The sequence below is a fragment of the Chaetura pelagica genome, unplaced genomic scaffold (genome assembly GCF_000747805.2).
Source record: "Chaetura pelagica isolate M959 unplaced genomic scaffold, ChaPel_1.0 scaffold20, whole genome shotgun sequence".
Classification (NCBI taxonomy): domain Eukaryota; kingdom Metazoa; phylum Chordata; class Aves; order Apodiformes; family Apodidae; genus Chaetura; species Chaetura pelagica.
This window is the reverse complement of record NW_009951958.1, coordinates 4,583,809-4,598,961: the sequence shown is the minus strand read 5'-3', so window position 1 is coordinate 4,598,961 and position 15,153 is coordinate 4,583,809. Positions and strand designations below refer to the sequence as shown.

At 44.9% G+C, this 15,153-nt stretch overlaps 1 protein-coding gene across 1 annotated transcript in view; it reads right to left on the bottom strand.

Annotated features, from left to right (window-relative positions):
- LPP (LIM domain containing preferred translocation partner in lipoma) overlaps positions 1–15,153 on the bottom strand; it is a 211,239-nt gene that overhangs the window by 170,554 nt on the left and 25,532 nt on the right. Inside the window, exon 2 of the mRNA XM_009999836.1 lies at positions 9,459–9,568. Coding sequence (XP_009998138.1) covers positions 9,459–9,568 — 110 coding nt within the window. The remainder of the gene's footprint in view (positions 1–9,458; positions 9,569–15,153) is intronic.

Genomic DNA, 15,153 nt, shown 5'->3' with positions numbered 1-15,153 from the left:
CCCCCCCCCCAAAAAAAAAAAAAAAAAAAAAAGTAAAATTAAAATTGCTCTGTCAGTTTTCACAGCCTGAATAAGTTCCAAGTGCAGAAGTTAAACATACAACATACTTCTGATTTGTTTGCTTGTTTTGCTGTAATAGGAAGGAGTGCAAGCCAAAACGTTTGCAAGGATGCAAGAATCTCCCAGTGAGCCTGGCAAAATGTCAGCAAAATGGATGTATAAAACTAGATGAAAGTCAATGGATTGGACTTGGCTTCTGCAGAAATGAGTCATGCTAAAAATCTACTATATGTCTCTCAAAGCTGAGAAGAGGAATATCTGACCTCTGACTCAGTTGGCACATTTTTGGGGCAGTTGATGGCTGCAGTCCATGGGGCAGGCAAGCCCCAGCTGGGCAGACCCCTCAGATCTGATTCACAGAGGAAGGTCTTTGCCTTCAAGAATTTTGCAATCTCATTTTTCAAACCATAAGGCCCACTTTTACCTTCCCTTCAAGGCTGCCAGATGTGTGTCTGGTATTTGATTTGGCTGGATGACTGTAGGTTTTCCTTCTTTTTCAACAACAGCCTTCTCACTTGGACACCTTACCTTCTACATATTTCTTAAAAGAAAACCTCAGATGAAAAAAAAGGACCTGAACTACACAGAAAACTGAACAACAAATAATCTGTGCTGCCCAGAGACCACTGTAAAACCCTGCAAAAAGAATTTCCAGTATGCAGATCCCTCCCAGATGAGCTCCAAGGTTTATTTTGGTACTGTCCCTATGAAGCTAACTGAATATAATTTGGTTTTATTCAATAGGAATTCATGCATCAGAAAATGTGGTGTCCCCAGTACACATCAGGCCTCAGGAAAAATCTTCTAACTGTATTTCTGCTTGGGGTCAAGACAGCCACAGGAGCTAAATGGGACTTACTTCTGCACAGAAGACTTATTTCTCTACCTAAAAGTCTTTAAAGAGGCTCACCTGAGCTCAGCCCTGACCAAACACTGCTCCCTACCACCACCCCTAGGAATTGATGAAGCCCAAATGTCTGCACAGACCTTGGCAGAGGAATCTTTTGGGAACACAGAAGGATACTGCACGGCAGGCCCAGGGGAACGCACAGAGCCAGTGGAAGAGGAAGGCGAGAGAGTGTCAGGAGCCAGTGGAGTAACAGAGCTGGAGAGGAAGGCTAGACCTGGGATGTGACAAGACACAAGGCTGTTACCATGGCAAAACAGAGAGGCAGAAATGAGGAGGTGGAGAGGGAAGAGCTGTAGCTTTTGATTCTTGAATGAGAGTTCATACTCTCATTGCCACTGGCCCTCTGTGCCACTTGCTGGCTTCAGAAACACTTGTTGCTTCCCAAACATTTATATTTTACCTCTCACACCACTAAACTCAAAACCCTAATAACACTATATGATGTTTTCCAGATGTTCTTCCTTACCAGTTCTTTGTGCATTAAAGCTAATCAATATCCTGCATTCTTATCAGCAAACCAAAACTGAAAAATACAGTTGTAGGGAATGTTCCAGCAAAGTTTAATGACAGAAAACACTTAAAATCATGCCTGCCTTTCTGTTCAAGAACAAATTCCTCCAGCTCTGGCTACTTCTCATTGGTATTTCTACCACCTTTCAGCTTGCTCAGTCCCCGTGCTGCACGCTCTTCACAGACAACAACTCCCCCATCATGGTAGCTGAGGGTGTTTTTTACCAGCAATGGAACTGAAAAACCAGAGACAGGAACCTGCCTTAAAGCCACTTCCATTCATGGAGATACTCTCACAACTTCACCATATCCGTATCTCACTATTGCAAGGCAAAATTTGCATTAAAAATAGGATGAAGTTTACCCTACTCCTTGAACTACTCCAGGGCTGTAAAATGGAGTTTTCTGCCTAAACTGGATTCTCCCATTACTACATCTGTATTTCCTTTCATCTTATTTTACCAAAGCTCATTTATTTTAAAACATCAAAACCAAGGTGGGAATCTGACTCCGTCTGCTCTGTTACATTCCAGCTCACCACCATATCCCAACTGCATGGAAAGACTTTGACTTTCTAAACCACATTTTGCAATCCCAGCCAGCTTAATAGAAAAGGTGTAATAATTTGTCTGCTGTAATTTTTAGAATCCCTTCTTGCTCCTGACAGTCTGTTTGTCTCAGTCTCGCCACTGCATTACAGCTCCCTAATGCAACACAGGCTACCCAGGATTTGACACAGAAGCAACTGATTTTGCAAGAGATCTTTCCCAGGACCTGATAATCTCACTGAATAGTTGAAGAGCACTCAAATGAGAGGAATGGAAATTTCCTCAGTTCTGATCGTGTTATCTCATTCTCTTCTGTCACTCAGCTCATCTACTTTGATGGGAGAATTCCCACACATCTTTTTATTTTCCCACTGCTTAAATAACTCTACCTTGGACACAATTATAGTTTTGCTTCCTTTTTGTCTGTCATAGGCCACTTACAGCTCTGACATGATAAAACTGCCTGCTTTTTCTGCATGTTCCCCATGCCTCCCCTATTACTTTCCACACCCATGCCTCTACTATCCACAAGTGGATAATCCAGGTTACAGATTAACCTCTCTGCAGGTGCCAGCACTGAACCCAGTTCCAGTGTCCCACAAAGAGATGTACCCACATGAGCCAGGAGGTGCCCACCGGGGCTTGAAACCTTAGGCACAGCACTAGGGGACCACATCTCTTCTGTTTTGGACCCAAGCTGGCACGTGCATAACACTGCCCTGTGTCTTAACCTGGGATAGTATTAGTTTGACAATATCTGACCTTTCTGTTTCTTATCACAACTTTTTAGACAGTCCCACACTCTTAGCTACATCTGATCTGTATTAGGCTTTTATTTTCTTCAGCTCCCTCACCTCATCACCCTCTGCATGGCAGATTATCAAAAGCTGCTCTACTCCAACTCCTAAAGTGTCTCCCAGCCTCAGTCACAACCCTCCTCCCAGAGAAGACACGAGTGTGCACCAGCACAGGTCCCGGCACATCCTGAGCGCTGTGTTACTATATTAAATAATAACATAACAAATAGATTAAATAACACAGTAATCTGCATGATGAAAATAATAAGCACAATTAACTGTTTGGTTCCTTGCTTCCTTTGTAGTCCTTGCCGAGAAGTTTAGCTATTAAAGGCTGCATTGCATTATAACACTGCCAAGATATTAATAGCCAGGCGGAGAGATGAATGGCAGGCTTACGCTCTACAATTAAAACTTTTCCAGTTTACCCTTTCAGGAAAATTTGTGGTTTATAATAAGCATCTTTGTCTATTCTGAAGAGAGTAAGGATTGGAAAGTTACACAGATGAGAACAGAGGTTCATTAAAGATTTAAAATAGAATGTGGTTTGGCATTGTAAAACAAATATGCGCATAAGATGGGTTGCATCAAGAGCTGCCTGAAAGAAATGCTCAGTGTTCCTTTTCTCTCTTGTGATCCTGGATGTACTGGTCATGCTACCCACAGAAAGGGATAAAAAAGCAGCAGGGATAAAATATGGATGCCTATTCCCCAATAACATGGAGGTCTGCTCCTTAGTGTCCCTCATTAGGCATTTCTCATACCAATATATACAGTGTATATATATAAATGCATATGAGAAAAAGATGCATTTTATCTCTCATGCATCCAGATATTAATCAACATATACGGACTTAGTTTTACTGATTTTTCTGACCATAGAGCCTTAGAAACCCATATTACAGAGCAAACACTGAGCTGTAGAGACCCAGGAAGCATTTAAACATACAAAGAGCATATATGTTACTTGCTCAGGTCTACTTCAGAGCACAGCACATTCCTGTCTCTCAAACACATGAGGAAGGCAGAAAAAGGGAGACAGATCAAAAGCATTCCTGCAAAGCCAAGGTTTGAGTAACAGGGTTAAGATTACCAGGTAATTTATTTATACTGTTGGACACGGCTTCAATTTAGATAAAAGGCAGTTGCTTATCACATGGATTTTAATAAATCACGTTAGGAGTCCCAGAAATCTGCAAAAGCTGGATCTTGAATGGCAAGCAATACACACAGACCATGACTTTATTTACAGAGGCACTGGGAGCTCCTGCTGCTTGCCTGGAGCCAGGCAGCCCCGCCGCCAGCAAGAGCTGCACCACACTCCACATGTTCCTCACCAGCAAGCACCTACACCCAGGCCAATAATCCTGATGATTAACAAAATCTAGCACTAGAGGGAGGCTGAACACATGTTCTGCTCTCTTTGGCCTTTTCGGCTTCTCCAAACATCGAAAGGCAGGCGATTTCAAGCAAGCCCAGCACCCAGGCAGAGCCCAGCCACCACACTGCCCAGCAGGAGATGTGCTATGCAAGGCAGCCCCCACCCGTAGGCAAAACCCACACTCTTCCCTCCACAGTTATTTGTGAATATGTGTGCCCAGAATTTAAAAAAAAAAATAAATAAATAAATAAAAAAAATTAAAAAAACCCCACCACTTTATTTTGGGCTGTTCCTTTTAGCTGGCGAGTCACAGCCCATGGAAAGGCACCACAGCCACTCCTGGGAGAGAGTCAGACAGCAAATGCCTGGCAGCCTCCTCTGTAACAAGGATGAGGCTCTCACTGCTCTCTTCTATCAACACATTCCCACCTCCTCCCAGGCACGATTGCTGTGGAGGAGCAGGACAGGTCTCCTCTGTACAGCCTAGCAGAGGAAGGCACATATGCCTTCAGACCACATTGTTGGCATTTCTCCACCTAAAATTCCTTGGCAATAGGAATTTCAACCCTGTGTATCAAAACAGGATGATACAACCTGGTTCATGAGTACAGTAGATCTGAAAACGAGCACAGCTCCTGCCCACGTACAGCACAGCTCTGCAGCCCCTCCTTGCAAAGGTGGTTATAACAATTGGTGTATTAAATATTTTATCACAGAACGGTTTGTGTTGGAAGGGATGCTAGAGATCATCTCGTTCCAAGCCCCCTGCATGGGCAGGGACACCTCCCACTAGTCGAGGTTGCTCAGAGCCCCATTCAACCTGGCCCTGAACCCTTCCAGGGAAGGGGCATCCACAACTTCTCTGGCAATCTATGCCAGTGTCTCACCATCATCACAATAAAGAATTCCTTCCTCATCTCTAATCTAAATCAACCCTTCATCCAATTGTTCAAAGTCTGATTGTTTCTTCACTCTAAATCCCATCCTAAACCACTTCTACACATCCTTTTTGGTGCATCCCTAATTCATTCTGGTGTCAGACACTGATGGTATTTACTCATTAATTCACAGTTTTTACAGCAATGAAGTGGTGCAATGTAGAAGGCAGAAGTGCTCCAGGGTGCAGGAAATCTGGGTCCTATTTTTAGCCTGCCTATGGTGAGCCTGGTGACCTAGGCAAAGCACTTTCCCTGCCTCAGCTTTCTTATCAGAGAGAGACTGGTATTTCTTTTGTAAAGTGTTTTGTGGTCTGTCAATAAAAAGCAATGATAAGAGTCAGCGGTTGTTGGGAAAGAGGAGATCTCCTGGCTGAATACAGTCCTCTCCTTTCCATGTTACAACAGCATCTATAGGGTCCCAAATTAAAATCAGACCCTGTGGATAATGAGTGGCAATTGGAAAGGCATGCTTTTTCAAGATGGCCTTTGGCAGGTCCACAGCTGAGGGTCACATCTGCTCTGAGCCTGCCAGGGCCTGACCTGACACAAAATGCTGGGCTCTGAACCTCTTCTTAAAGGAGAACTGGTCATTTCAAAGCTAGTGGAAATCTGAAGCCTATACAATACAGTTTATCAAGATGCACCTATAGCACACATGGCTTCAGAGCCAGCCTTCCTGAGAACGGGATGCAGGGTGGGGACCAGCTGTTCACACCACTGTGCCGTCCTCCTCCCTGAGCAGCCCTGCCTGATGAGGAAGGAAGAAACTGCCAGCACCACAAGTGAGGGACCCTCTCTGTGAGCAAACAGGGCATTTGAGAGGTTGCTTATGAGAGGTTTTCACATGTGCTTTCCCTGGCCTTACCAGAAAGCCTGTTTTGAAACTAGAAGGAAAAAAAAAAAAAAAATAAAAAAAATTAAAATCTGCCTCCCTCCCTCCTGATCTATCTATTTCCCTTTGAAAAGCAGTGATTTCATTTTTCTTCCCGTCCAGGATTTTTTTTTTTTTTCTTCTCTCTTTTAAACTGAGCCCAAGCCAACGTGGCAAAAGGCTCTTTGCTCATGTCCTTATTTGTCAAACACGCCACCGCCGCGCCCTCAGCACCATTCTGGGAACAAGCCCTTGCCTTGGCCTGCTGATTTCAGCCCAAGGGGAACTTCCCAACACAACTCCCCCCCAGCTCCAACCCACTCTCTTTTTTAAAACAAACATTTCCTTTTCAAGTATTACAGTTAATAAGAAAAGAGTTTAAATTTCCTTCTCCTTTCCTCCCCAGCCCTGCCGTGAATCCAAACATGACTGATCTAGATGGGAAAACAGAAATTACAAGAAAATGCCAGATCTACTGTAAAGGTATTTCACAGCCCAGTCCTCTGATTTCCATCAGAGCATGGGAAGTCAGATACTAAAGTACCTTTTTGGATCTGATCCTAAGTAGCCAGTTCCACTGTCCAAATAGAGATTCAGAGATAAACAGGCCTATGAAAAATGGGCATTATTATTTTAACTGCTGCTCTTAAGCTACAGCTTAAACTGCAATAATCTGTGCAGCTTTTAGCTGTCTGTTAACAGTAATGCATGAAATGATAATAAACTAAACATATATATTCTGCTACCCTCATCACCTTAACACCTAGTATAAAAACTTTTACCTGGAGCCCCACTACATATATTTCATAAGATGTCACCAGGCATCAGCCATCCAGAGAAAAATGTCTGTTCTAAAGGGGCTACTTAGCTGGAACAGCTAAATTTCAAACTCTGCAGTAAATCTGGAGGGCCCACACCAGGTCTGCAGGGGCTGAACTGCTCCAGGCAGCAGCCTTAGATCTGATCCATGCTCAGGAACAGCATCATCTGCTCCAGCACTTACATTTAGCAACAGGGAAACTGAGGCATGGAAATGAAGTGGTCTGGCATCAGAGAGCAAAATCAGGCTTGGCTTTAGCTTGCTAGACCCCAATCCAACACATGCTCAACAGATCCTTGTCTTCAGACAACCATGTCCCAAGGGCAGAGAAAGGATTCCCAGCAGAATGAACACAGCCACCACCCTTTTTGCTCCTTCAGCATGGGAACCTCCATCTGGAGTAATGAAAATGACTGTGTTTAATGCACAAAGGCATTAAGCAGCTTTCTCCCTCACCACCTGCCCTTTTCCCTCATCCCTCAGGCCTTGCTTCAGCATGGCTTTTGCTGCTCCTGCAAGATAAGGAGTTGATCTTGCAACGTGAGACCCCGCTGGCTCCTGACTTAGCTTGGCTTTTGTCTGCCCCTGATCTCCTTCAGAGGATGGAAGGGAAAAGGAAGGCTAAAAAGGTGACATGAGAGCACAGATTAAAGGCAGGAACCTGTATTTGCTATGCAGAATACATCTGGGGGTGCTGACAGGCAGGAGTGCTGGGGTACAACTGGTAGGCTGACCTCCCTCCAAATGGGATGCCACGTGAAGGAATCTCTCTCTAACCAAGCTCCTTGCTAAAACCCAACGCTGTGAACATGGCTCCAGCCCCAACTTCTTAAAGCCAGAGAGAAAGGCTGTGACAAATAGCAGTTGCAAGAGCTCAGCAGGGAACACCTGTCCTGTCAGGTGGTTCTACCAAGGGGCACATCCCACTGATAGCCCCGAGTGGCTCAGGCACATCTTTGGACTGATGGCAGGAGGGAGGGATGAGGAGCTGAAGACATAAGCCCCCTTTCAATAAACAAGGCAAGGTTCCCTCCTTGGGCAACCTGGCTGGGTGAAGCCTGACTTGTGAGGCACCTTGAGCCCTTCCCACTGCCAGGCTCCTGCACAGCAGCTGTGCCTGTGTCTGCCCTGCCCAGGAGCGGCTGCGCTGCTTCCCAGGGCAGGCTGGAAGCTCCCCTGCTCCCATGGGGTCTGCTCTTCACAGAGAGATAAGAGATAGAACAACACTTGCTGGGGAATTACTTCATTCCCCCAAGGCTGGGAAAAGCCATGCTCGAACTTGGCTAATGTCCCTGACTGCTGCAGCCCTTCCTGGCAAGGAAAAACGCAATCCTCGTTAACCCTTTCCCTATCAAAGGCTGCTCCTAACACTGAACCCAGCGCAGGAACGTGATGAGACCTGGCAATAGCATCTGAGCATCTCGCCACAGGCAAGAGATCACAGGAAGCTCACCAGAGAGGGAAATGTTTTCCTTTTACAGAGGTACAAAGCAGATTAATTGATTCTAGAGTTTGTGGAAGGATCAGGAACTCCAGTCTCTTGAATCCTCTTTGTCTGCCCACTAGCTAATCAAGGGGGACAGAACTGCCACAAACTTCCAGGGTCATCAAGAACAGCTTGACTGTGGCTATGTGGTTACACAATTCTGATCAGCCTCAAACCTAGATCACACTCACTTTGCTCTCACTATTCCTTCCAGAAGACTCCTCCAGTCTTTCACAGCCTCAGTGCTTATAAACCTCCTAAACACCAGCACAAAGGTACTGCTGGCAAGCTCAGCCTCTCCTGTTCCTGCACCAGCACTCACCCAGAGCTGAAATAGTTCATCTTCTCTGGTCCTTATTGCCCAAATGTATTTCAAACTTGCAACTCTACCCTCTCCCCAGTCTTCCTTTTCCTCAGCTAACAAGCCAAACTCTACTGGTCTCTACTGGCAAGATCAGCTCCTCAATCCTTGATCATCTTGACAGCCTGTTCCTGCAGCCTGAATACATTTCTCCTGAAGATGTCTACGACAACAGTAATTGGCACTCCAGGCAAGCGGGTGATTTCTGCAGAAAGGTGTTCACACCTTTCAAAGGCGATCAAGGTCCCTATCCTCACAGGACATGCCATCATCACCTGATGCATCTGAGAAGTTGCACTTTCATCCAGATAGTAAGTCTAGAGGCTTCAAGCCAGTAAAATGGGGGTGAAAAGGGTCTCAGTGATATCACTGGAGCCTGGACTCGGGCTTATTTGCCTCTCTTAATTTTAGGTATCTAAACAAACCACTTTTAGGATCATATTACTGCCCTAAAGCCTCTCTGCCATCCATGGAAGGAGACAGTCCTTCCAGAAAACAATTAATTCTGGAAAGGTTTCAGCCTCTTCCGCCATCACAAGGACACAAGGCAATTAGCCTTCTAATTCAAGCCGGATGGGAAAAATCCTTTAACAGGCCGGCAAGTTTTGAATGGAAATCTTCCCTACGTGGGAAACAGAGCTTGCTAAAGCTGACTGGGTTGCTCCTGACATATGATTTCTAACCACAGCACTTTGCCACCTCGTTTCATGATCATCCACTCTTCCCACAATGTTTTGATCAGTTCTCCACAAACAATAAAATCCTCATCTTCTTACCTGCACATTGAAAGTAACATCATCCAGGGGGGGTGGGGGGGGGAAGGCACCTTGTGACGATGTGATGTTCCCGAGGTCCACAGGAGGTGGAGGTGGAGGAAGGAAGTCCCCTGGGAGAAAGAATGGGAGAGCTTAGACTCACCAGCATTTCCCCACATCATTACAGGGATGATCAGGTTGAACCCCTCTGCTTGAAAGAGTCCAGCGCAGAGCTAAAAGATGATTAAGGGAGTGGAACATCTCCCTTATGAGGAAAGGCTGAGGGAGCTGGGTCTCTTTAGCTTGGAGAAAAGGAGACTGAGGGGTGACCTCATCAATGTTTACAAATATGTAAGGGGTGAGTGTCAGGGAGATGGAGTTAGGCTTTTCTCAGTGATGACCAGTGATAGGACAAGGGGTAATGAGTGCAAATTGGAGCATAGGAGGTTCAAGGTGAATATCCAAAAAAAAATTACTGTGAGAGTGACAGAGCCCTGGAACAGGCTGCCCAGGGAGGTTGTGGAGTCTCCTTCACTGGAGACATTCAAAACCCACCTGGATGCGTGCCGGTGTGTACTCTAGGTGTCCCTGCTCTGGCAGGGTTGGACTAGATGATCTTTCAAGGTCCCTTCCAAACCCTAGGATTCTATGATTCTATGAATTCTGACAGCTCTGCCATCTATTTTGTGGCAGAGGAACTAACACATCCTTTGACCATTAAATGCTCAGCTGCACCCCTTACTTCTTCAGGAGGTGACTATGACAGCTCATTAATGTTGCCAAATTGCTTAGAGGTGCTCAAACCCCACAGCAGAAGCTGACTGGCCACAAAGCCTGAAAGCACCAACAACCAAGCCCCATAGACTGAAGCTTGCATCTCAGATCTGCTGCAGACTACTACAATACTTGCAAGAATGAACATCCCACATGCAGCCTTTCGATGGATCCCATCCAATTCACACCCCTCATGTGCCAAATCATGCCAGCTCTTCTTGATCACTGCTAAAGAAAGCATCAGATATCGCCTAAAAGCAGGGATTCCCTGTTGCAGAGGACACATAGAGGGCTAGAGCCTGAAATTGAAATCAGTCCATCTCCTGCTGCTGGCAGGCAGCCATGATCTTTGCATCTCCCTCTTCCTATAGGAACCTCATAGTTTCATGTAAAGAACTGTTGGGAAGATCACAGGCTCTTCTCACTGACAAAAGTCATGTCATGATGGCCCTGTTGCAAGCCCATCTACACTGCAGTTCACTCATCTTAAACTTCGGAAAGTGCTCATGTAAAGACAAAGCAGCACCTTGGCTGTGAAGTCATCCAGCTTTGCATATACATGAGAGACCTCTCCTTGACAACTATGTGAGAGCACAATGGAGAAAACCAGAACAGAGCAGCACAGGGCAGCAGGACACCAAGCTCTGAAAGCACCTCCTAAAGATGGAAAAAAGGGCACTTGCCATTAGCACTGGATTTGGTTCCTGGGGAGGCAGCTGCCTGTAATTTGGACCACTTTGGTATATTTTTATTTCTTCTCATAAAGCTTGATGCTGCAAGTAGAGCTGTTTGCTTTCCTGTGTGCAACATCTGGGATGGAAGTCCAAGATGAATAAAAGTGGTACTTCACATATATAGAAACTGTTGCTTTTGGAAGGTTTTAACCCTTTTGGGAGGAAACGGGCTTCCATGGATCTTCCACATCTCCATGCACTTCCACACCAGCTCCCAGCTAGACACCCTCAGTGCCATCCCCAAAGGAGCAGACTCCAAACCTCTGAGAGGTACTGAGCCAAACCCTAGGGACCTGCAATCCTCCGTTCCACCCATTCCAGGTTCAAAGCCCCAGCTGAGCCCATCCCAGGCACAGGCACCAGCTGGATGTCACCACCAGCACTGTACCTTCATGCTACTTGTTGTGGGTCTGCCTGGATCTTATTTCCCATGAAAGTAATTTCTTCCCATTTTCCCCAAAGCAAGCATGGATTGAACTCAAAAAGCCCCTCTGAATTCCTAAGAAAGTATCAACCTAAGTACAGATGCTAGAAAACAGTTTGAAAACAACACGTTGAAAACTGATTTAAGACAACTGTGTTACTCTAATACATAAAATCCCATGAAACCTACTGGCTCACGATTATAGAGTTCAAGATTGATTTAAAATATGTCCAATAACATCTGCAGTTTCATTCTCTTTGCCCTATAATTAATCCAATATTTTCTTTCAAATAATACAAAATACAATACACAGTAAAAAGAAAAGAATAAATATTTTGAAATTAATATCTTGGCATTTAGTACTAAAAATGCTGGGATGACTGAGTGCTAAGTAAACTTTTCTCCTTTGCTCTGAAAATGACCCTCCAACCAACATGATTTTGCAAATCAATTCAATTCCAGTGGAGACAAACTTCCCAAAGAATACATTTCAGATGATGTTGCTCTAGTGAGTCCCATCTACGATACCAAAGACTCATCTCCCTGCACAACCTATTAGTCAGACATTCTTGCTTTATTACAATCCTTCAAAATACTTAAGCAAAATTGAGGTAGAGAATGTGTTGAAGGGGATGAGACAGGGAAAGGGACAGGGTTTGTTTATAAAAGGGAAAAATAATAATTGCTGTGACAGAGGGGGAAAACAACAATTTCTAGAACAAACACAAAGTAAATACCATTTTGCCACTCTGGAAGAATGGGTCCTCCCAAAAGAAAAAAAAACCAACAACAACACAGAACCAACCAAAAAAACAAACATTGGCAAGAATATTCAGAAAAGGAGCAATGGAGAGAAACAGAGAAGAGTCCTTTCCTAGGGTTTGGAAGAAAACACTTTCCTTTGCAGTAGGAGACATCTGGCTTTTCTGCACCCCAGCCCAGGTCTGCTGACTCTGTGTCAGATAAGCTGCTGGCTCTGCTCTCCCCATAAATGGGAAGGTTTTTATACTGGGAAGCAGAGAGAAGATGCCTGATGAACTGGGGGGACCTTGCAGATGTTTGGCCTTTTCCTGGTCCTCTGCGAACAGATGGACTCTTCTCCTTCACAGCTTTAGTTATTTATTCTGCCACTGCACTTTCCTCTTTCCCACACACAGCAATAGGTCCCGATGCTGTTCCCATTGCACTCGCTGGAGAGTATTCCTTTGGATGCAGGAGGGAAAGCTGTTACTTTATTATTATTACTGGCAGTGCTGGAAGTGTCCCTCCAGCAGAGAGGGAAGCATGTAAACATGATAAAAATCTGTGCAGCAAATGCTTTTAGATGACATGTAGAAGAAACAGGTCTATGTTTGAGTGAGTAAAAGAAGCAAAAAAGCTGAAAGCAAGTTTACAGTCCATTTAAGTACCATTTCCCTGAAGAGTGCTCCATTGCATCTCAGGGACCTTGCCTCATCCCAGAAGTTCTGCAAGCCAGATATTTTATTTGCTTAGAGTTAGGCAAGCTGTAGGAGGAAGCAGAAGAGTCCATGTACAGGTAGAGTATATCACTGTTACCCACACTGCTGTCCACCTCCAGCACTAGCCAGCTATGTAGGGAGCTGTCTGGGGAAGGGACCGTTCTCAGGTCCACACGGGTGCACTGGCAGCCATGGGGGAAATGGGGCTTTGGGGATTTTAGAGTTAACCACTGACTGTTGGAGGACATGTCCCACCCTGAGCCCTCACTCTCTCCTGTCCAATTTAACTCACTGCCTTCCATCAATAAGGGATACAATGGGCAAAAGATTTATTAATACTGACTGCTGCTCAGCACCGAGACTGGTATTTTGGTTGACATTCATCTGATATCAGACTGAACACTTGGAGGTACTTAAGTTATGAGAGAGCTGCACTGACCTCCATCGATGGAGACATCAAGCAACTCCAGGAGGCAATTTGTACTTCAAGGCAGGTGAAACCATCTTCTGATGGCAAGTGCCCCTACAGAGGCAGCCTGGGTCAGGCAGGTTCACAGGCAAGGAGTGGCATCGCTCCCCTCCCAGCACTGCGGCACAGCCTGCCTTCAGCTCTCAAAATGAGAAATCTCTACCATTACCATATGTTTAGAGGAGAAAATAAACTCTCCTCGTTGCGCCAGCTACTTGTTTCTTCTGCTGACAGCTGTGAGGACCGTGAGTCAACCTAGGACGGAGCTGCACGGTGCAGCACACACTCCAGCTTGGTCGTTTCAGCTACAATGGCGCAACGTGCCGTGAAACCGCAGCTCTGAGCTCCGACCTCAGCTCTCGTGCCCGCTCCTGCACCAGAGCATCACCCAGCAGAACCACGAGAGATGATGCTGTCAGCCCCAGTAATGCTCTCCTCCATATTTCACAGTCAAGTCATTAGACAGAAATTAGGTCAGTCCATCACGGCTATGTTAGGAAACTACAGCAGAGCCATAAGCAGTAGTGACGCCTCCCAAGCCATAGCCCAGCTTCTGGCTCCCACCAAACCTGTGTCATGCAGATCCATTTGCAAAGTTTTACCATACTTCCCAAATCTTCCCTCAAAGGAGATTCAGATGATTCATTATTAGACTTCTCAAAAGTATCAATAAACTGTTCAAAGCCTTAAGAGATGCTTACATCAGCACAAGCCTGTCAGGCTCAATAGAAGCTCTTATATTGCCATTAGCTGCCTGATGCCTTCTGGGTACAAGTACAAGCTGTGAAAAACATCTTGTCTCATGCACCAAGCACCTTTCTCACAGTCTAACCTTTAAAATATGAAGTGCACTTCAGGTTTTTGCAGGACGAGGCTCGTATGTCTCAAGTCTTTGTTTTCAGGGAGATATATCTACCAGTCAACAAATCAACCACAGCACAGTAACTGCTTCCACTCGTGACTGACACAGTTGTTTAGACATCAAGATTTGCAGCTTTGAAAAGTGTAGACATGAAGAAGATCTCACATGTTCAGTAAGAAGAGACTATTTGGGGAAAAAAAACCCTCAGAAACATAAGAAGGCAAAAACATCACTTCTTCCCTGAAACAATAACTTAATGAAATCTATCAACCAACAAAAGAGGGTTCACACTGGTCTTCCCAGATCTCTGGCTGACATCTGAAGACTGCATGCCCAGATGTTTTTCATTTTTCTTCTTCCAAACACAAAAATAACCCTTTCTCATCATCATGATGATAATTTCTGACTCTGAAGCTGGTTCAGAATCAGTTTGAATCACCCAAAAAACACAGCTCTCCCCTGACTCATAGGGATTAGAATAAGAACAGTGATGGAGCAAACCTCACTGATGTGTTTCCATTCTGATCCAAACAGTGTCCATTTGGGAAAGCACTGAGCAGATACAGGCATTTCCTGTTGCCCAGTCAAGTACTTCCCTTCTACTGCAAAAAGCCAAAGTTTGCAATCTGAGGGTGATCTACATTAAAAAAACTAAGATTCACACTTAAACCCTAATTTGTTTAGCACTTGGTTAAAATCCTTTTGTTGGGGGCTACCATGAAACCGTATTCCACAATAACCACTGCAAAAACTTGCAGAATATTGCAGTATTACTAAGAGGTCTGGGAAACTTCATACTGCACATGTGACAGCCCAGGATTTTTATAGAAAATCCCAGCCTGATACGACCTAGTGACTCTTAGGTGTGAACATAATTCTTACTAAGTCTCCCAAAATGAACATTTTCCTGTAACATCTACATTTAACATGTACCACTGGACAAGGAGAGCACATGAAGGAAATAATGCTTTGTGTTGGCACATCCTTGATCAA